The sequence below is a fragment of the Symphalangus syndactylus genome, chromosome 14 (assembly GCF_028878055.3).
Source record: "Symphalangus syndactylus isolate Jambi chromosome 14, NHGRI_mSymSyn1-v2.1_pri, whole genome shotgun sequence".
Lineage (NCBI taxonomy): Eukaryota > Metazoa > Chordata > Mammalia > Primates > Hylobatidae > Symphalangus > Symphalangus syndactylus.
This window is the reverse complement of record NC_072436.2, coordinates 116,820,799-116,842,338: the sequence shown is the minus strand read 5'-3', so window position 1 is coordinate 116,842,338 and position 21,540 is coordinate 116,820,799. Positions and strand designations below refer to the sequence as shown.

The 21,540-nt window shown below is 58.6% G+C and overlaps 2 protein-coding genes across 22 annotated transcripts in view; one reads left to right on the top strand and one right to left on the bottom strand.

Moving 5' to 3' along the window:
- Nucleotides 1-334: 334 nt before the first annotated feature.
- NTHL1 (nth like DNA glycosylase 1) lies at nucleotides 335-8,489 on the bottom strand. 4 transcript variants are annotated; one of them, XM_055243191.2, is made up of 6 exons: nucleotides 8,244-8,489; nucleotides 6,673-6,911; nucleotides 5,161-5,331; nucleotides 4,123-4,282; nucleotides 648-753; nucleotides 335-562 (listed from the first exon to the last, which is right to left on the bottom strand). In XM_055243191.2, exons 1-6 carry the CDS (start codon nucleotides 8,380-8,382, stop codon nucleotides 439-441), a joined length of 939 nt encoding a protein of 312 aa, XP_055099166.1. In that variant the 5' UTR covers nucleotides 8,383-8,489; the 3' UTR covers nucleotides 335-438. The 4 variants fall into 4 exon arrangements, with proteins under 4 accessions (XP_055099166.1, XP_055099165.1, XP_055099167.1 ...); XM_055243190.2 differs by having other exon boundaries at nucleotides 5,161-5,334; nucleotides 8,244-8,413; XM_055243192.2 differs by lacking the exon at nucleotides 5,161-5,331 and having other exon boundaries at nucleotides 8,244-8,415.
- A 17-nt stretch (nucleotides 8,490-8,506) lies between these two features.
- Nucleotides 8,507-21,540, top strand: part of TSC2 (TSC complex subunit 2) — a 41,553-nt gene continuing 28,519 nt past the window's right edge. For 8 of the 18 annotated variants that reach the window (XM_063618394.1, XM_055243185.2, XM_063618384.1 and 5 more), the window contains exons 1-10: nucleotides 8,507-8,598; nucleotides 9,128-9,292; nucleotides 11,402-11,488; nucleotides 14,611-14,721; nucleotides 15,565-15,709; nucleotides 16,670-16,787; nucleotides 17,459-17,507; nucleotides 17,905-18,030; nucleotides 18,366-18,439; nucleotides 19,997-20,123. In XM_063618394.1, coding sequence (XP_063474464.1) covers nucleotides 9,155-9,292; nucleotides 11,402-11,488; nucleotides 14,611-14,721; nucleotides 15,565-15,709; nucleotides 16,670-16,787; nucleotides 17,459-17,507; nucleotides 17,905-18,030; nucleotides 18,366-18,439; nucleotides 19,997-20,123 — 975 coding nt within the window. In that variant the 5' untranslated portion in view covers nucleotides 8,507-8,598; nucleotides 9,128-9,154. Of the gene's footprint in view, nucleotides 8,599-9,127; nucleotides 9,293-9,447; nucleotides 9,566-11,401; nucleotides 11,489-14,610; nucleotides 14,722-15,564; nucleotides 15,710-16,669; nucleotides 16,788-17,458; nucleotides 17,508-17,904; nucleotides 18,031-18,365; nucleotides 18,440-19,996; nucleotides 20,124-21,540 lie in introns of those variants that run through there. The other 10 variants (XM_063618398.1, XM_063618395.1, XM_063618397.1 and 7 more) reach the window with 4 other exon arrangements.

Below are 21,540 nucleotides of genomic sequence, written 5' to 3'. Positions count from 1 at the left end.
AAGTTCAGGAGCTGGCGGTGTCCGGGCTGGGATGCTGGGGGGCCGGCGATGGATAGCATGAGGGGCCAGGGTCCTCAGCCAGCTGCCCGGGGCTGCTTGCTTCCCCAGTGGATGTCCAACAGCTGGCTGCAGCTGGCTCTCCCCACTTCCTCCCAGGTTCATGCACACCCTCTCCCCCTCCCTGAGTACACAGCAAAGATTGTCACGTCCCCAGCCGGCCTCCCAGGCAGCCCTGCTCCAGACACGCGAGCACGGGTGTGTGTACGCACACGCTCTTGTATGCGATTCCCAGGCTCTCTGTCCCCTCAGGGACAGACATCAGCCAGATCCCATCTGCAAACACACCGAAGCTTTATTCAACAGGCGTGGCTTCCTGAAGTGTAAAGGCACTTCACAGACGGTGGCCACAGTGGCACCTCGGCCGGAGCCATGCGGCCATCAGAGCCCCTGGGCGGCCGGGCAGAGGGCTTGGTTGAGGCAGGCCTGGCAGCGAGGGCGCACAGGCAGACAGGTCTGCTGGCCGAAGCCCACCAAGAGTCCGTTGATCTCGTGCCACAGCTCCCTGTGGGGGTGGGGCCGGGTCAGTGCTGACAGAGGGAGGGCGGGGTGAGCTCGTCTCCCCGAGGAAGCCCCCCACATACTCATACCTTGGCAGCCACTCCTCCAGGGCCACTCGGGTCTCCTCTGGGGACTTGGTTGCCTTCTTGGTCCACCTCAGCCGGTTGGCGATTCTGTGCACGTGCGTGTCCACTGCTGCTGGGAGGCCAGGGGGTGAACAGGGGCACACTCCACCAGCCCAGCCCGTGCCCCTGCCCTCCCTGCCCAGAGGCGAGTCTGCCACCACCCCAGTGGCCTTCCAGTTACAGACTGGAACCGCAAAGCCCTGGCTGCAAGCCTACATGTGACTACCTCGGCTGCCCCTGAGGTGCTGGGGCAGGGGCTGAGCCCTCTGTTGGGGTGCAGGCCTCCCTCCTGTCACCTGAGCCAGCCTGGGGGGCTCTGTTCTGGGCTGCCCACTCCTGCCAACACTGGTGCCAGATGGGGGTGTGGGTGGTGGGGTCTCTGCTCTGGGCAGGGCGTAGGGGTGATGACTCGGCTCTGCTTGGAGCTCTATTCCCCACAATAACAGCGACAGCTCGCTTGGACAAGCACTTGCTGGGGGCCAGACCCTGCCAGAGAGTTTGGCCAGCTCAGTGAGCCCTCACAAGGTCCTATGGATGCTGAAACCGAGGCCTGGCAGGATCCCGACTCCGAAGCACCTCTCAGCCCTCAGCCTCCCCAGGAACGCGACCCTGTCCTGGGAAGGGTCCATCCAGGCTTCCCTCTGTCTCCTGTGGCCTGAGGCTCCTCTCGGCATAAGCACTGGCTCTGGGCACCAGGCTGGGTGGCAACAGCTCTGCCCAGCGGGCTGGCATGAGGTCACTGCCTGCAGACCCAGCACCTGCCACTGCAGCGGTCAGGGACAGAGCGGGAGCATGGCCCGCCCAGCCACAGCTGCTGTCCACCTGGCTTCTGGCTCCTGCTCCCCTCAGCTGGCCACCCCAGGCACCTGCTCATCGGGGCTCCTTTCTCCCACCCAGTGGGCCCCGACCAGCTGCAGCCCCAGCCCTGCCTCCTCCAGTGTTTCCCAAAGAGAAAGCTGAGCCCTGCACCAGCTCCTTCGCTGCTGCCTGGAAAAAGGTGTCCGAGGGTATGGGGAGACCACAAGGCCTGAGGGGTCACATCCCTGGGGTTCTGAGCCTCAGTTTCCTCCTCTGTAACACGTAAGTGGACATGCTTCAAGGCTGAGTCAGGCCACGTCACGCTGTGTGAGCCTCCTGCCCACCTGGACGGTGAATGAGGGGGACTGCTTCACCCACTTTGTGGCCAGAGCTTAGAGAAGCCAAGGGCCTGGCCCACAGTCACCCAGCCAGGAGGTACAGAGCTGGGACCGGAGCCAGCAATCTATGGCTGTGGCTTTTTTTTTTTTTAAACGGAGTCTTGCTTTGTCACCCAGGCTGGATGCAGACAATGGCGCGATCTCGACTCACTGCAACTTTCGCCTCTGGGTTTCAAGCGATTCTCCTGCCTCAGCCTCCCTAGGAGCTGGAATTACAGGCTCCTGCCACCATGCTAGGCTAAATTTTTTTGTTTGTTTGTTTGTTTTGTTTTGTGAGACGGAGTCACGCTCTGTTGCCCAGGCTGGAGTACACTGGCACGATCTCGGCTCACTGCAAGCCCTGCCTCTATTCTCCTGCCTCAGCCTCCCGAGTAGCTGGGACTACAGGCACCAGACACAATGCCCGGCTAATTTTTTTGTGTTTCTTAATAGAGACGGGGTTTCACCATGTTAGCCAGGATGGTCTTGATCTCCTGACCTCGTGATCTGCCTGCCTCGGCCTCCCAAAGTGCTGGGATTACAGGCGTGAGCCACCGCGCCTGGCCATAGCCGGCTAATTTTTGTATTTTTATTAGAGACGAGGTTTTACCATGTTGGCCAGGCTGATCTTGAACTCCTGACCTCAGGTGATCCACCCACCTCGGCCTTCCAAAGTGCTGGGATTACAGGCTTGAGCCCTTGTACCCAGCCAGCTCTGACGTTTTAACTGAGAGTGTTTCTCTTTCGGGGAACCCCCAGGAGGCAGCCCTGGGTCTCCTTGCAGGTGGTCAGGCCCACAGACACTTGGAGAGGGAGGTATTCCCGCATGCCTGTCTCTTGTGCCCACTGCTCCCAAAGCCCGTTCCCTGCCTGGCTGTGGCCAGGGACCTTCCCCCACAGCCCTGCTCAACCACGATGCAGCACCCCAGGGACACGGGCAGCTGAGGACAGCCGCCCAGATAAGCTCAAGTGTCCACTGAGAGGCTGGCGGGTGGTGACGCTGGGAGTCTCGTGGGCAGGAGGCCCTGCCCTGGTGCACCTGGCCTGGCTCTGGCTCTTTGGGGCTGCTGCGGCTGTTCAGCCTCGCCAGGCGGCCCCCTGCTCAGAACAGAGGCCCTCAGCCCCTGGTGGCCCTCTTGCCCACCAGAAAGTGCTAGAAGGCCAACCCCCAGCACAGGCCCCCTGCACGAGTCCCAAAGGGGCCTGGGATGGGGGCACACAGAGGGCAGGGCCAAGCCCTGGTTTCTGGACTGGCTGGGCCCGGCTCGCCGCGTGTGGCCTTAGGAGCCCCAAATTGTCTGGACAAAGCCAAGGAGGAGGCAGCCCCACCCCAAACCAGGGTCTGTCTTCACCCAACTGCCAAGAAGCCTCTGGTGCTAGGAAGAGACACCAGGACCTGGGAAAAGGATTCAAGGAGGGCCCTCCCCCCAGCGCCTCCCTCCCCACCCTTCCCTCTTCTCCCTCCCCAACCTCCCCCCATCCCCCAGCATCTCCCTCCTCACCCTCCCCCATCCCCCCAGCACCTCCCTCCCCACCCTCCCCCCATCCCCCAGCACCTCCCTCTCCACCCTCCCCCCCATTCCCCCAGCGCCTCCCTCCCCACCGTTCCCCTCCTGTCCCCCAAGAGCCTCCCTCCCCACCCTCCCCCCATCCCCCCAGCACCTCCCTCCCCACCCCACCTGCTGAGGGGACACTCTTCCTCCTCCCTCCTCAGCCCTTACCTCCCCACTCTGCCCTCATCTCATTCCAGAACTTCCTGCTCCTGGCCCTCTCTCTCGCATCATGGTTTTGCAGATGCTGTTCTTTCTGCTGGGAAGGAACACACTTCCTCCCCTTGGCCTGGCTCACCCCGCCTTGCCCTGAAGCTCTCAGCTGAAGGATGACCTTGGGGGCCTTCCCAGAGGCCCTGGGCCCAGGCCAGGCCCCAGCAGCACCCTGCACAACCATCAGTGTTTCCACCCCACGAGTGGGGAATTCCTCGCTCCACACTTCTCCCGAATACAACGCAGATGGAGTCCAGCTCCGGGGCCCCCTCAGAGCCCCGCACCGGGCAGGTACTCAGCCCATGTGAGCTCCTGCCGCAGCACTTGCCTCTGAGTGGGGCTAGCCTGGCTCAGCCCTGGGAGCACCTTTCTGACTCTATGGGCTGGGTGGAGGATCAGGATGCTGGAAGTGGAGTCACAAGTCACAAGGATGTGGGGAATCCCGAGAGCAGCCAGTGGGCTGGAGCCAGCCCCGCCCTCCTGGGGGTGTGCGCCACTCACCAATGCCCGACACAGTGCCCCAGGCCACAGCCATAGCCAGGTGTGCCATCTTGGGCCCAACGCCCGGCAGCGCCACCAGCTCGGCCACGGAGGCTGGGATGTCCCCACCATAGCGCTGCTGCAGGATGGCGCTGGTCTGCTTGATGTATTTCACCTTGATCTGAAAGACAGGTGGGTTCAGCCTTGGAGGCAGGGGCACAGCCCAACCTGGGAGGACACAGCCCCCAGAAGACCCACAGGTGGCCAGAGCTACCTGCACCTGCTGAGACATGTGCAAGCTCAGCCCCCGCCCCCCAGGAGGCAGGAACAAGTGGAGGGCAGCAGGGAGGTCCAAGGTAGGCCTGACCCCCTCCTCCCACCCGTGCGGGCCAATGACGCGTGTGTAGGGTCTGGCTTGGGCTCCCCTGCCTGTCATTCCCTGCCAGCACCCTCCAAGCAGGCCAGCCGCTCCCAGGAGTGGGGCTTGGCTGCACCTGTGCCTTCAGGAAGGAGGGCTGGAGCTGGGGCTTCCCCACCAGCTGCCAGGCCTGCCGGGTGGTTCCCATCCTGAGCCTGAGTGGAGAGGGCTATTTAAAACCCTCTGAGAAACTGTGGCCCACGCGGGTGCCAAGGGGAAGCAGCCCCACCCACCAAGCTGCTTTCAACAGATCCGCCCACCACCATCCAGTGCCCGGCGGGGTTGGGGAGCAGCCTCCCCAGGGCTCCCGGAGGGTGAGGGGCTCTGGACAGGAGGGGGTGACACACCAGGAGAGGCTAGCAGTAAACAAAGGGAAAGGCGGGCGGGCAGGCAGCCTTGGCGGTGAGGAAGGGTGGGCAGGCGGCGAGGCGGGGAGGCAGAGGAAGGAAGGGAGGATTCGAACAGGAAGGCCAAGGAGCTGCTGGGACTGGGCGTCAGGCCCCAGGGCCCCACGGCCTGGGATGGGGGCTTCAGGGGGACCCCCGAGCCTGAGATGCCTGACCCTCACCTCCTGCACCGTCACCACCCCCGTCAGCCTTCCGAGGTCTCTCTCAGGCCCGGTTGCCACAGGCAGGGCTCACCCTCCAAAAACCGACGGGGTAGATGAGCTTGCCCAGCGTGGCGTCATCTGTCTGCAGGATGCTGTCCACCGTCAGGCCCCGCGCCCGCAGTCGCTGCATGGCGCCCGCCGTCACCTGGTCTTTGGTTTGGCTGGAGAGCATCAGTGACAGCAGCACCTGGTACCTGCGTACCTGCTTGTGCAGTGACAGGGACCAGGGTGGCGGCAGGTCCTGGGTGATTCCCTGGGCCAAGCTCCGCCCCCTGCCCTCGACACACCCTCGTTTGTTACCCTGGACCACATTTGAGGCATCAGCCTCCCCCTATGGGGTGGGGAGGTCTGGTTTGAGGGTGTTTGGTCACCTACAACACGGGGACAATAATAGTACCCGACTCCCTGGAGCAATGTGAAGCTTAAATGAATTATCTCAGTGCTTAGAATCGTATGTGGCCGGGTGTGGTGGCTCGCGCCCGTCATCCCAGCACTTCGGGAGGCCAAGGCAGGCAGATCACCTGAAGTCAGGAGTTTGAGACGAGCCTGATCAACATGGTGAAACCCCGTCTCTACTAAAAATACAAAAATTAGCTGGGTGTGGTGGTGCATGCCTGTAATCCCAGCTACTCGGGAGGCCGAGGCAGGAGAATCATTTGAACTTCAGAGGCGAAGGTTGCAGTGAGCTGAGATTGCACCATTGCACTCCAGCCTGGGCAACGAGAGCAAAACTTGGTCTCAAAAAAAAAACCCAGAACAACTGTATCTGGCCCATCACTACTGAACAGCCATTGGCCACTACTATTATGATTGCTTCGTGAATGATCACACTACCCATTTAAAAAAAAATTTTTTTTTTTTGAGACGGAGTCTCACTCTTTCACCCAGGTTGGAGTGAAGTGGTGCAATCTCGGCTCACTGCAACTTCCGCCCCCAGGGTTCAAGGGATTCTCCTGCCTCAGACTCCTAAGTAGCTGGGATTACAGGTGCCTGCCACCACACCCAGCTAATTTTTGTATTTTTAGTAGAGACAGGGTTTCGCCACATTGGCCAGGCTGGTCTCGAACTCCTGACCTCAGATGATCCACCCGCCTTGGCCTCCCGAAGTGCTGGGATTACAGGCCTGAACCACCGCGCCTGGCCCATACTTCCCATTTTACAGAAAAGCAAACTGAGGCTCAGAGCGGCCTGTATCCAAGCCACCTGGTAGCAGAATAGGGATTAGAACTCAGCTTGGTCTAAGGTTCCAGGCCCTAGGACCGTGAAGCAAAAGGAACTCTTCCTCCCTGATATCACACAAAGCCCAGGTCACACCTGCACTGGGCAGAAGTTCGAGCACGAGGCCCTAAGCCACTGGTCTCCTGACCTGCTGAGTGGCTACAGTGATGCAGGCGATACTGCCCAGTGCTCTGGGGCACCGGGTGTCCATCCTCCCAAGGTGCTGTCTGCAGGGGAGGGTGCCAGCCAAGAGCCACCGGGTAGAGAGAAAACAAGTACCTTGCTAAGAGGGGGGGTCATCTGGGCAGATGGGGCCCCTGCCTACCTTTGGGGGGGCACTGGAGTCATAGCAGTGCTCAACCCCTAGATGGTCCACAGGTGCGTCCTTTTTGTTCCGCATGGCACGGATGTTGACCAGCTGCTGCTGCCAGTCCTGGGGCTCCCAGACTGGCACCTTGAGGGGCTGAGCCCCCTCACCTTTCTCACTGTCCGAGCCCTCATAGGACACATGCAGTCTCTGTGCTTTCCGCGCACGCTTCACGGGACTGTGGCTTTTCCTCGCTTCTGCAAAAAGCACCACGCAGTCCCTCTGGTGGGGCCACAGGTGAAGGTAGGGTAGGGGTGCCATCCCGCCTGCTAGCTTACCCCTCACTCGTTCATGCCACAACTGTCCATCATCTAATACACTTCGGGTGCTCTGCCCTCTGCAGTCTGGGGTATTTGGGCCCTCCTTATGCCAGCGACCCTGACAAGGTCCATGTTAGCTCATGAGGACTCTAGCAACAGCCTGTACCACGGTGCCCCCAATACATCCCCTATACTGCACCAGAGACAATCTGCTAACACCCACATCAGGTTGTGTCACTCCCTTTTAAAACTTCCTGGCCGGCCCGGGGCGGTGGATCAAGCCTGTAATCCCAGCACTTCGGGAGGCCGAGGTGGGTGGATCACTTGAGGTCAGGAGTTCAAGACCAGCCTGGCCAATACGGCGAAACCCCATCTCTTCTAAAAATACAAAAGTTAGCCGGGTGTGGTGGCAGGGGTCTATAGTCTCAGCTACTTGGGAGGCTGAGGCAGGAGAACTGCTTGAACTTGGGAGGCGAAGGTTGCAGTGAGCTGAGATCACGCCACTGCACTACAGCCTGGGTGACAGAGCGAGACTCTGTCTCAAAACAAACAAAACCTCCTAACTGACTTCCATTTGCTGTCATAATAAACTCCAAACTGTGTCCTGGCATCAAAGCTCCTGCCACCCTGGCTGGCATCACCGCCTGCCTGCTCCCAGCTGCACCAGTTCCTCCTGCCATAGTCTGGACCCCTGGGGTCCCTGAGTGCCTATGGGAATCCCGCTCTGGCCAATTCTGCAGAAGTCCCGGCAGGACTAGCGCAGGGGCCCTGTCCGTGTCCCTCACTGCTCACTGCAGTGCTTGGCCCCCAGCAGGTCCTCAACGGCTGCAAGATAAATATAATGAGTGCCATGCCCTTTCCTGTTTTCCCTCAGAGGCACCCTCGAGCTGGGGAAGCAGGCTTCTGGCTTGGTGTGTCCTTGGCACCCAGCCTCTCTGAGGGAAGCAAGTTCACTGCAGGAGGGCGGGGATGGGACCCACAGAGCCTGGAGTGGAGAGTCCCGGACAGAGTGGTGGGAAATGAAGCGTTTTCTTGCTTGGGGCGAAAGGGGGCAGCCGAGCGGAGCGCCCGAAACCCAGCCCCTACAGACCGCAATCTTTGGGAAAAAGGCGCAAGGTGGGAACGCAGGGCCGCACGTGGGAACCGTTCGCGGCTGCCGGGTCTGCAGCCCCTGCCCGCGCAGCTGGGAGCCATAGGAGGCGGTCCGGGACTCCAGCCTGCAGCCCCTATCCCACCTCCTCCCACGCTCCAGCCACGGCGCGGCGCTACCTGCTGCAGCCTCTCCCCTCCGGAGAGGCGCGGGCTCCTCCCCACACCCCCGCGGCCCAGCCCCGGGTCTCAGGCTCCGGCTCCGGGTCAGCATCCTCGCGCTCAAGGCGGTCATGCCGGACTCCTGCGGACTACACATCCCGGCGGCTCACGCGGCCCCGTCACGTGACGCAAGGATCGCCGACCTTTCCGCCAGAAGGCGGCCCAGAACTACAACTCCCAGTAAGCCCCACGGCGGCCCTCCGCGCAATGGCGCTGCCGGAAGTGCTGGTCGCACTTCCGGCGGCGTCCCGGGGCCGGGGGGTGCACCTTTCTCCGCGTCGGGGCGGCCCGGCGCGCGGTGGCGCGGCGCGCGGTGAGTGGCCTGGGTCACAGTGTGGCCCAGTCCCCACGGGGCAGTGGGGCAGCGGCCTAGAGAGACGGACCCCGCAGTGTCCGGGTCCCGGGCCTTCACCCGCGCCCACTGCAACCCGACTCCGGAGCTCCGAGCATCCCTTAGTTTTAAGTCATGGCGGGCGCGAGCGGGTCTCTGCTGCAGGCGGCTCCGTGACAGCTCCTGCTCCACATGGGGAGAGGAGAGACGGCAAACGTCGGGGCTCCCAGGACTTGGCGGCGGCAGTCCTAACCCGTGCACTGAGTCGGGCGGGGCGGGCGGCAGCGTCTGAGCAGAGAGCTCCCTAGACCAGGCCTGGTGTCTCCCGGGCTTTCCTAGGTGCCTATTTGCGACGTGGTCAGCTGGGCTGTAGTTGAGTTCTCCCAGGGACTGTGGGAGGAAGGGTTATGCCCACCAGAGACCCAGGGTCCTGGCGGCTGGAGGTCCGCAGTGGGGAAGGTGGGCAGAGGTGTTGCTCAGATGTTCCCATTCCTGTTTCGTTTGCACAAAGGGGTTTTCTGGTGCGTCCTGGTCCACCATGGCCAAACCAACAAGCAAAGATTCAGGCTTAAAGGAGAAGTTTAAGATTCTGTTGGGACTGGGAACACCGAGGCCAAATCCCAGGTCTGCAGAGGGCAAACAGACGGAGTTTATCATCACCGCGGAAATCCTGAGAGTGAGTGAGCTGCCTGTGTCTTTGCTAGGCTAGAGGGAAGTGTAGAGAAGGCTGGGTTTGGTCTTGCACCAGGTTCTGTGGGAGATGGGTTGTTGGCGACTGTCTGCACAGGAATGCTGTCTCCAGTACTTGGAGGTCGACATGTCCTTCCTCAGGAGACTTCGAAAGTCAGGATCTTGGTGACCTGGTTCAGGCACACTTGAGTTACTATTCAGATGTTGATGAAAGAAAGCCCATTTTATAGATGAGACCTGAGTATCATCATCTCCACAGGTAAGGATATGGCCAGGTGTTACATGATAACATGTGATTTCCTGGGAGAAGTAGCTTCTTTATTTTTTTTTGAGACTGAATCTTGCTCTGTTGCCTAGGCTGGAGTGCAGTGGCATGATCTGTGCTCACTTCAACCTCCTCCTCCGGGGTTCAAGCAGTTCTCCTAATGCAGCCTCCTGAGTAGTTGGGACTACAGGCACCGGCCACCAGCCTCGGCTAATTTTTTTTTTTTTTTTTTTTGAGACGAGTCTTGCACTGTTGCCCAGGCTTGAGTGTAGTGGCACAATCTTTGCTCGCTGCTACCTCCGCCTCCCGGTTTCAAGTGGTTCTCCTGCCTCAGCCTCCAGAATAGCTGGGACTGCAGGCACGTGCCACCACAGCCATTTAATTTTTGTATTTTTAGTAGAGACGAGGTTTCACTATCTTGGCCAGGCTGGTCTCGAACTCCTGACCTCAGGTGATCTGCCTGCCTTGGCCTCCCAAAGTGCTGAGATTACAGGTATGAGCCATGGCGCCTGGGCTAGGTCCTTATCTTTTATGTGTGTTTGTGTCTTTGTCACACATGCCTGGCATTGTGTTTTGCCCATGAGTAAATGCTGAATTTTTGCACTTGTAAAGTTTTTTACTTAGAAACAACTAAAATGTTCATCAACTGATGAATAAAATATAGTCCATCTGGGCCGGGCGCAGTGGCTCACGCCTGTCATCCCAGCACTTTGGGAGGCCGAGGCGGGTGGATCACCTGAGGTCAGGAGTTTGAGACCAGGCTGGCCAACATGGCGAAACCCCGTCTCTACTAAAAATACCAAAAATTAGCTGGGCGTAGTGGTGGGCACCTGTAATTCCAGCTACTCGTGGGGGCTGAGACGAGAATTGCTTGAACCCGGGAGGCGGAGGTTTCAGTGAGCCGTGATCGCGCCACTGCACTCCAGCCTGAGGAAGAAGAGCGAAACTCCGTCTCAAAAAATAATTGTAACGTTTGAAATTGTATTTCTTTTTTTTTTTTTTGAGACGGAGTCTGGCTCTGTCGCCCAGGCTGGAGTGCAGGGGCGCAATCTCGGCTCACTGCAAGCTCCGCCTCCCGGGTTCACGCCATTCTCCTGCCTCAGCCTCTCTGAGTAGCTGGGACTACAGGCGCCCGCCACTACGCCCGGCTAATTTTTTTGTATTTTTAGTAGAGACGGGGTTTCACCGTGGTCTCGATCTCCTGACCTCGTGATCCGCCTACCTCGGCCTCCCAAAGTGCTGGGATTACAAGCGTGAGCCACCGTGCCCGGTGAAATTGTATTTCATGTTATGTTTTATCTCATTACAGCATTTGCAGTTGTGAAAAAAAATTGCACATTCTCACCTCCTCGGGATGGAGCAGTAAAGCCCCTCAGTAAATCTTTTAATCTTTTTTTTTTTTTTTTTTTTTTTGAGACCAAGTTTCGCTCTTGTCACCCAGGCTGGAGTGCAGGGGCGCGATCTTGGCTCACTGCAACCTCTGCCTCCTGGGTTCAAGGGATTCTCCTGCCTCACCCTCCCGAGTAGCTGGGATTACAGGCGCCCACCACCACGCCCAGCAAATTTTTTGTATTTTTAGTAGAGGCGGGGTTTTATCATGTTGGCCAGGCTGGTCTCAAACTCCTGACCTCTGGTGATCCACCTGCCTTGGCCTCCCAAAGTGCAGGGATTACAGGCGTGAGCCACCGCGGCTGGTCAAGTGAATCTTGATTTCAGAAAGATCTGTTTTTCTGGAAAATGCAGTGGGAGTCTTTAGGTGGTTTGTGACTTGCGGTTAAGGAGACCGTGGCCTGAGCGCTGGCCCCTTTTTCTTCTTTCATGTCTCTCTAGGAACTGAGCGTGGAATGTGGCCTCAACAATCGCATCCGAATGATAGGGCAGATTTGTGAAGTCGCAAAAACCAAGAAATTTGAAGAGGTAGGTTTATCCAGTTGAGCTACTAGAGAGAGGCACGTAGACTATTCAGAGCCTGAGTTTGCTTTTTTTAGGAGCATGGTTGACAGCTGACTGCTGATGATCTAGTTTGCACTGTTTTTTTTTTTTTTTTTGAGATGGAGTCTTGCTCTGTCACCCAGGCTGGCACAATCTTGGCTCACTGCAGCCTCTGCCTCCCGGGTTCAAGCAATTCTCCTGCCTCAGCCTCCCTCGTAGCTGGGATTACAGGCACCTGCCACCACACTCGGCTAATTTTTGTATTTTTAGTAGAGACGGGGTTTCGCCATGTTGGCCAGGCTGGTCTCGAACTCCTGACCTCGTGAACCATCTGCCTCAGCCTCCCAAAGTGCTGGGATTACAGGTGTGAGCCACCGTGCCCGGCCAGTTTGCACTGTTTTAGGGAAATTTAGCTTTCATCGTAGTGATGGGAAAGCTACTGGAAATGCCCTGAATACAACCTTGAGGGACCAGTCAAGCGTGGAAATGGGGAGCAAAGAGATTAGGCTTTTCTAGCAACACCAGAAAGGATTTGTCCCCCGAGCAGGGGTGCAGGGGCTTATGCCTGTAATCCTAGCACTTTGGGAGGCCAGGGTGGGTGGATCACGAGGTCAGGAGTTCAAGACCAGCCTGGCCAACATGGTGAAACCCCATCTGTACTAAAAAATGAGCCGGGTGTGGTGGCACATGCCTGTAATGCCAGCTACTTGGGAGGCTGAGGCAAGAGAATCGCTTGAACCTGGGAGGTGGAGGTTGTAGTGAACTGAGATCGCGCCACTGCACTGTAGCCTGGGCAACAGAGTGAGACTCTGTCTCAAAAAAAAAAAAAGGCTGGGCGCAGTGGCTCACACCTGTAATCCCAGCACTTTGGGAGGCCGAGGCGGATGGTTCACAAGGTCAGGAGTTCGAGACCAGCCTGGCCAACGTGGGGAAACCCCGTCTCTACTAAAAATACAAAAATTAGCCGGGTGTGGTGGTGCATGCCTGTAATCCCAGCTACTTGGGAGGCTGAGGCAGGAGAATCACATGAACCCAGGAGGCACAGGTTGCAGTGAGCCGAGATCGTCCCACTGTACTCCAGTCTGGGTGACAGAGCAAGACTCTTGTCTCAAAAAAAAAAAAAAAAGAGTTTGTAGTGGCTGATAGAAACGCATGCTCACTCGCTGTCTCCTATTATAAGTTCAGGCCAACAAAAATGAAGGAAGGGTTCGTTCCACAGAGAGCAATCCTAGGCACGCTGGTCTTGGTGCCATTTTGGGAGGGTGACTGGTCAGTAGTATTGGGCGACCTCACGGCCATAGAAATATTTATTTTGGGCAAACATTGCCAGACTTTCCTGATGACCTGTGGACAGGACAGAAAGTGGTCCTTTTGGGAGTGCAGGTTGCTGGTGGAGACCTGAGGACTCTGCCCTTGCCTTGCCCAGCGTTTGTGTGTGGGAGAGTAGTGAGACCTGGACCTCTCATGCTCAGATCTGCTAAGAGGAGAGTGATTGCTACCTCTGCAGCAGCTCATCTGAAACATGCTGGCCGCACGCTACCAAAGATAAGCGTAAAGAACAGGCGTCCTTGGCCGGGCACAGTGGCTCACGCCTGTAATCCCAGCACTTTGGGAGGCCAAAGTGGATGGATCACCTGAGGTCAGGAGTTCGAGACCAGCCTGGCCAATGTGGCAAAACCCCGTTTCTACTAAAGATACAAAAATTAGCTGGGCATGGTGTTGGGCACCTGTAATCCCAGCTACTTGGGAGGCTGAGGGAGGAGAATCGCTTAAACTCAGGAGGCAGAGTGGTGAGCTGAGATTGTGCCATTGTACTGCAGCCTGGGCAACAGAACGAGACTGTCTCAGAAAACAAAAAAAAGAATAAGCGTCCTGCGTCCTGTTCTGAAAGTTGTTTGTGTGGGTACGGGGCAGCCTGTGAGTAGATGAATAGGCCTCCAAGACTGGGATGGTCCCGGGCCCTGTGTCCACGCATCTTTGCAGCTCAGGTTGCAACGGTAAGAGTATTGTCAATGAGACAAAAGAGGTGAGAGTGCCAGTTGTCTGAATCGGTTGGGATGTTGGTCAGATGACATCTAAAAGAACAGGGCCATTTTGTTATTATTTGGTTAGAGACAACATCTCACTCTGTCACCCAGGCCGGCGTGTAGTGGCACAGTCATGGCTCACTACAGCCTCAACCTGCCAGGCTCACGTGATCCTCCTACTTTAGCCTCTCAAGTAGCTGGGAATGCGGGCATGCAGCACCACGCCTGGCTAAGTTTTGTATTTTTTGTCGTGACAGGGTCTCACTGTGTTGCCCAGGCTGGTCTGAAACTCCTGGGCTGACGCGACCCTCTCCCCTCTGCCACCCGAAGTGCTGAGATTACAGGCGTGAGCCACCGCCCTTGGCCAGAACACGGCCATTTTAGTCCCCCTCCTTAGAGTAAGGCCAGGAATGAGCCTGTCGTCTGAAAGCCGTGGCTGTTGGTTAATGTGGAGAAGGGAAGGTGGTGAGAGCCAGCCCAAACCCCTGCCGAGTGAGACTGATTCTGGCAGCTTTAGGGAGCAGGGATGAGCACCCCACAGGCTGGATGGCAGTTAGAGGAGGCAGATTTCAGAAGGCCACGCAGCGCTCTTTCTCAGCAGGTCAGGCAGGCAGCAGAGGCCGGGCAGAGGCGTGGGGTCGAGGGTCCTATGCTGGTGTGTTCACTAGAGGAAAGCCACAAGCAGGGATTCTGGGTCAGGTGCAGGCCTAGGGCTTAGTGTGCGCTTGTGGTTCTGAGACTGTCCCATGACTTCTTGCCAGTGTTCCGTTAGCTCTAGTGGGAATCCCTGCTGGTCCAGGTGAGGCCAGCATCGCTGCCCTGGCCTGCTGCTGTCTTCTCAGCCCCCAGTCTGTCGCCTGGTGGGGGTGAAAGGGACCTGCTGGGGTTTGAGGCACCATATGAAGCCTGTGGTCATCTCAGGCTGCAGGAGACACAGGAGATGCGAGCTTTAGACGTGGGGCTCTCAGTCACAAGCCCCCGTTGTTCCACCCCGCCCTCTGCTCACGGCACTGTTCCAGTTGCTGGGGCCAGGGTTCTTGGAGAGCACATCCTCACCACTGTCCCCTCTGCTGGTGACAGCACGCAGTGGAAGCACTCTGGAAGGCAGTCGCGGATCTATTGCAGCCGGAGCGGCCACTGGAGGCCCGGCACGCGGTGCTGGCTCTGCTGAAGGCCATTGTGCAGGGGCAGGTAAGGCCCGAGGCGATGCTGGGATGGGTGATGTCAGGCCACCCACTGACTGTCCTGTCCCTGCTGGGCCATGTTTGGACTCCTGCCTCGGTGAGTTGCTGGGCACAGGGTCTAGGGGCTGATGGGCTCTGGAGCTGGACGCCCTGTGAGGTCTCCTGGTGTCATGAGGTCTGTGTGACCGTGGGCACTGCCTCCTCGCCTGTAAACAGATAGTCATTGCACCTTCCTCTTATGGGATGTTCTGGGGATCATATGAGGCAGTTCTCGCAGAGTGCTGAGACCGTACCTGGCAGCTGGTGTGGGGCTACGGTGTTGTTTTGCCCTTGCACCCTTCCGGGGCCGCTCCCCTGCTCACTGCGTTCCAGCTGTGCTGGTCTTGGCTGACCCTGAACACCCAGGCCTCTTGGTGTTCCTGCCTCCCCTGGTTGGCCACTTCTACTCCTTCATGTCCCAGCTGCTCAGAAGGGCCATCCACTCTCACAGGCTCTCCTGGGCTTCCCCCACTCAGGCTTTGTCCTCAGTCTCTGAGCACCAGGCTGTCTGCCCTGCACCGAGTGCAGGGGTTGGGCAGGAGCTGTGTCGTCCCCTGCTCTGTGCCACCCGCTGTGCCAGGTCCCGACACACAGCAGTTGTTCCCCATAAGCCACTCTGCTGTTGGGGGGTGCATCCGGCCCCCTGCCCTGTACACCACTGATGCTGCAGACCTGTCCCTTGCAGGGTGCCTCTGTGGAAAGGAGAGGGGTCCAGGGCTGGAGTCCAGGCGCCCCTGCACTTCAGGGACTTCTTGGCAGCTGTGTGGGCAACGCTGCCAGGCTCTGCTGATCCTGTGGCTTTTGTCTTTAGGGCGAACGTTTGGGGGTCCTCAGAGCCCTCTTCTTTAGGGTCATCAAGGATTACCCTTCTAACGAAGACCTTCACGAAAGGCTGGAAGTTTTCAAGGCCCTCACAGACAATGGGAGACACATCACCTACTTGGAGGAAGAGCTGGGTGGGTGCCATATTGGGTTTGAGGTTTCTCTGGCCTTGACGATCAAGTAGAACCTGGGATGGGAAGAACCTGGGGCTGGGGAGGGGCTGCAGTTCTCAGGGATGGCCTGCAGCGGGTATGCCCACGCTGCTTCATGCACCTGGGCTCACCTGCGTGGCCAGAGTGCCCCCGAGGCACGTGTTAAAAATGCAGAGTCCTGGCCTTCACCCCAGACCTGCTGACTGTGAGTCTCTAGGGCTTGGGGCTTACGAACACCCCTGCAGCGACAGGAGCTGGGCGAGTTCTGTCACTGGGAGGTGGTGCTGCTGACCTGGTCTCATCGGAGCGCACTGGTCCCGTCTTCCTCCTCCTCCTTTCTCCACTTTGGGGACCTTCCTGCTGCCATCCTGCGGTGGGAGGTTTCTGTTAGTCTTGGGTCTCTGTGTCATGATTCTGAGAAGTAGAGAAAGAGGAGGAAGAGATCCGTCTGACTCTGGCTCTGCTGTTCTGTCGCCCAGAAAAGGGCCTCAGTGGCTGGGCTGCCTGCAGGACAGGTGCCAGCTAGGTGCCTACCATCAGGTTGCCTGTTTGAGGTGACGTGGCCGGCAGCCAAGTGTGCGCACGTCTCCTCCGAGCCGCTCCCTGGTGGGGGTGGGGAACGTCCAGGAGTCTGGTGATGTCGGCGTCTCCCAGCCTCGGGTTGGGCCCTGAGCGGACGGCATACACACTTCTGCTGCCGCCTCAGTGCAGACCCTCTGTGCAGCCCCAGGGGTCGTAGATCCTAGTGTCTGTGCGTAGCCGGCCTGCCTGGGCTCCCCTGAGCCTCTTCGGGCCCAGTGCGTGGTCTGTCTGTTGCTGCTGGGGGACTGATGATGTGGTTTCTGGCAGTGACGGGTTTGGACACACTGCCCTGCGTGGGGAGGGGGAGGTGAGTGGGAGATGCAGATTTGGCGTCCTCGCAAACCGCCGCTTCTCCCGCAGCTGACTTTGTGCTGCAGTGGATGGATGTTGGCTTGTCCTCGGAATTCCTTCTGGTGCTGGTGAACTTGGTCAAATTCAACAGCTGTTACCTCGACGAGTACATCGCAAGGATGGTTCAGTAAGAAAAGAATTGAGATCCTGTTCTGATAATGGTCCTAAGTTCGGCTCCGCAGTGAATAAAGTTGAAACCACCAAAAAAATAGAGGTTGGGCTGGGCACAGTGGCTCATGCCTATAATCTCAGCACTTTGGGAGGCTGAGGCAGGCGGATCACGAGGTCAGGAGTTCGAGACCAGCCTGGCCAACATGGTGAAACCCTGTCTCTACTAAAAATACAAAAATTAGCCGGGCATGGTGGTGGGAGCCTGTAATCCCAGCTACTCGGAAGGCTGAGGCAGGAGAATTGCTTGAAACCGGAAGGCAGAGGTTGCAGTGAGCGGAGATCATGTCACTGCACTCCAGCCTGGGTGAAAGAGTGAAACTCCGTCTCAAAAAAAAACAAAGGAGAAGTACCTAGCTATCTTCTGTTTAGCTCTCATCTCATGTCTCGGTTATCTTCTTGTTGTTTGTTCAGAACGTTGCATGAGCTCTGTCTCCCTCATGCTGAACACCCAGCACCAAGAGCAGTGGCTGGCGCACAGCAGGCACCTGAGTGCTTGTTGGGTGGGTGGGACCCCCAGGGAGGATGAGCCGTGCCTGTTATTGACGTCATAGAGTGACTAGACCACAGCCCGTGGTGGCTCGGCTGTCCAGGCAGTGCTGCCGGCACTGAGCTCGGTGCTCCCTGCAGGATGATCTGTCTGCTGTGCGTCCGGACCGCGTCCTCTGTGGACATAGAGGTCAGTGCCTCCCCTTCCCAGGGCCGGCCCATTTCACCCTGGTTTCTGGGAGGCTGGGGCTTGGGGGTTGAGCCCTGTGTGCCACCTGCTGGCTGTGTAGCCCTGGGCAAGCTGCTCGGTCTCTCAGCCTCAGGAGTCCCCCACGTAAGTCAGGATAGCCGGGCGCCTCCATGTGGAGATGTAGCTCAGGGTGGGTGACAGCATCAATGACCCACAGCGACAGGGACGTCAGGTGCTTCCCACATGCCCGCTTGCCCTGTGGCTTGGAGAGAGGCTGCCATGGCAGTGGGGAGAGGTGGCAGCGCAGGCTGAAGGAGGTGGGAAGGAGGCCTGGGTGTCCTCTCCTGTGGGGAGGAGCTGGGGCAGGACCGGCGTGAGCCGTCTCCCTCTCCACCAGGTCTCCCTGCAGGTGCTGGATGCCGTGGTCTGCTACAACTGCCTGCCGGCTGAGAGCCTCCCGCTGTTCATCATCACTCTCTGTCGCACCATCAACGTCAAGGAGCTCTGCGAGCCTTGCTGGAAGGTGGGGTCTCTGAAACTGCTCTGGAAGGTTCCTCAGGGCACATGGATGGGACAAGGGCCATCTTGTCTCCCATGAATGGCTGTCTGATTCTTGGGGTGGCCAGACAATGGCCTGTTGAGGGACGGCCAGTGTCATTTTCCGAGGCAGTTGAGCTGAGGTCAGGGTTTTGGTGGCATTTTGAGAACCCTGCTGCCTCTGTATTTGGGAGGAGATGGTGACGAGCTGGCTGGACCTTGGGTGGCTATAGGGCAGCAGCCAGGCGGGGCCAGCAGAGGGACTGGGGCTGGGGGCAGGGCTTGTGCCTGCCAGCCCCTGACACTCATCGTGTCTCGCAGCTGATGCGGAACCTCCTTGGCACCCATCTGGGCCACAGTGCCATCTACAACATGTGCCACCTCATGGAGGACAGGTGAGTGTGGTGGGCGGGGTGCAGGGCAGCGGAGGCCAGCACAGCCCTCGGTGCAGCCCCAGTGTCCCCTGCCGAGCACACACTGGCTTAGAGAGTCCTTGTCCTTTCGGGCAGCTGTTCCAGAGGCTGCCACTAGAGCGAGGCCCATGACTTCTAGGAGTGAGTCTCTGTCCTCTCCTTCCTCTGTCAGTTAAACAGAATATCCACACCCAGCTCAGTGCCTGCCCCACGCTCGGACGTCCTCTGCTTAGGTTACAAGGCGAGGCTCGAGGTCTTGGCCTTGATGCTGCCCTTGCCCTCACCCCCACAGCCAGGCTGTGGCCACTTCTGTTGCTTTAGCCCTTAGATGGCTCACCTCTGCCCATACCCTGGCCTCCCACCCATGCTGCCAGCTCCCCCTTCTCCTGCTCTCCTGTATCCATCCGCGCCTCCTGAAGCCCACTCTATGCAGCACCCCGGTGGCCTTTTTCTGATGCAGATATGTCCGTGTCACCCTTTGCCGGAAGCCAGGTGGTTCCCAGTGCCCTCGGGATGTAGGCTCCTCCCATGGAACCAGGCCCTGGGGCCCAGCCCTGCCTCAGCCCTGCATCTCTCTCTCCTTCCTCCCGTAGAACCAGGGCCTGGGGACCAGCCCTGCCTCAGCCCTGCATCTCTCTCTCCTTCCTCCCGTAGAACCAGGGCCTGGGGACCAGCCCTGCCTCAGCCCTGCATCTCTCTCTCCTTCCTCCCGTAAACCAGGGCCTGGGGACCAGCCCTGCCTCAGCCCTGCATCTCTCTCTCCTTCCTCCCGTAGAACCAGGGCCTGGGGACCAGCCCTGCCTCAGCCCTGCATCTCTCCCGGCCCTGCCCCAGCCCCTGCATCTCTCCCTCCTTCCTCTCGTAGAACCAGGGCCTGGAGGCCAGCCCTGCCTCAGCCCTGCATCTCTCCCAGCCCTGCCCCAGCCCCTGCATCTCTCCTTCCCTCCATCCGTGGAACCAGGCCTTGGGGCCCAGCCCTGCCTCAGCCCTGCATCTCTCCCAGCCCTGCCCCAGCCCCTGCATCTCTCCTTCCCTCCATCTTGCCTTCTCCTGTCCACCAAGGGCTCGTGCATGCCGATTCCTCTTGCCAGCAGGTTCTTCCACCTTTGCCGAGTTACTCTGTTTACTGAGGGCTTAGCGTGGTCACTAACTCCCCCACCTCACTGAGTAGTTTTTGCCGTGGCTTTCCTTCTTGGCTGTGATTGGAGGAAGAGATTTTGCGTTTACCTGTGAGATTGTGTGGCTGGTGCCTGTCTCCCCCAGACTGCGAGGCTGTGGGCCATCCCTCTTGTCTGCTTCCTGTCCCTGGCATGACCTGTAGCTCACAGCGTGGTCAGCAGTGATGGGTGCCGCCTGTGTGCGAGAGTGAACAAGAGCGTTACTGCTGGCCTGTTCCCTGCCCTTCCCCAGCGGTGCTCCTGCCCCCCGAGCACAGGGACCTCTGGGGCTGCTGCAGGAGCCTCAGCAACCTCACACATCCATGGCGGACCCTGGGCCAGGGCCCTGCTCACATTCCGTCTCTCTGGGGAACACTTCCAGAGCCTACATGGAGGACGCGCCCCTGCTGAGAGGAGCCGTGTTTTTTGTGGGCATGGCTCTCTGGGGAGCCCACCGGCTCTATTCTCTCAGGAACTCGCCGACATCCGTGCTGCCATCGTTTTACCAGGTAAGGTGGTTTCTGTACGCAGTGAGCTGGCAGGAACGGGAGAGCTCCCCTCACGCCTGCCCACCCACCCCGCTGGGGGTCCTGCTGCGGGGCCTGCGGGGGCTTTTCTAGGCCTTTCCAGGCAGTTGCGTTGCAACTGGGGGTGAGGTTTGGGGCCCTGTGAAGGCTTTAGTCTTTTTTTTTTTTTTTTTTTGAGAAGGAGTTCTGCTCTTTCTGCTTGGCTGACTGCAATCTTCGCCTCCCGGGTTCAAGTGATTCTATTGCCTCAGCCTCCTGAGTAGCTGGGATTACAGGTGCCTGCTACCATGCCTGGCCAATTTTGTGTTTTTAGTAGAGATGGGGTTTCGCCCCGTTGGCCAGGCTGGTCTCGAATTCCTGACCTCAAGTGATCCACCCACCTCAGACTCCCGGCACCATGCCTAGCCAAAGGCTTTATTCTCTCTCTTTTTTTTTTTGAGACAGAGTTTTAGTCTTGTTGCCCAGGCTGGAGTGCAATGGCGCGATCTCGGCTCACTGCAACCTCTGCCTCCCCGGTTCAAGCCATTCTGCCTCAGCCTCCTGAGTAGCTGGGATGACAGGCATGGGCCACTACGCACAGCTAATTTTGTATTTTTAGTAGAGACGGGGTTTCTCCACGTTGGTCAGGCTGGTCTCAAACTCCCGACCTCAGGTGATCCGCCAGCCTCAGCCTCCCAAAGTGCTGGAATTATAGGTATGAGTCACCGTGCCCGGCCAAGGCCCGTGTTTTGTATTTTTAGTAGAGATGGGGTTTCACCATGTTGGTCAGGCTGGTCTTGAACTCCTGACCTCAGGTGATCCACCCGCCTTGGTCTTCCAAAGTGCTGAGATTATAGGCGCCTGGTCCAAAGGCTTTATTCTCAAGCAAACCTTACATCTTGTGAGTTTCACCTTCTGGAGCTGGCAGTGGAGGGGTGAACGCTGCCTCTGGAGTAGCCGTTCTTTTGCTGTCGGCGGCTCTGTTTTGTCAAGTGCTGATCTTGCCCTGTCTCTGCAATGACGCCGGTGGTACAGCTTCAGTTTCCACAGTGCCCCGTGATGACAGAGCGCTTTTCGTGTCCGTCCTCGTTCTGTGCTCACAGCTCCCTGGAGGGTGGGGCGATGGCATCGTCCTGGTTTTATAGTGAGGAGCTGCGGTGCAGGTCACAGGGCTGTCCTGATCCTCTGCTCTTCCTGCTACACCCCTCCCCGTAGGGGCAGTGGGGGGATGTTGTCTTTGTGCACAGCTTGTAACAGAACTCGGGGCAGCTTTCAGGTGCTGCTGGGCTGGCCCACCGGGTGCCCAGGATTCAGTTGCTGGTCTGTCCGAGTCAGGGACTTTGCAGGCAGGCGTGGGGGTGGAGCCCATCTGGGTCCTGACCGTGCTGGAGCGTGTAGAAACCCCTCCTGGGTGCCCCAC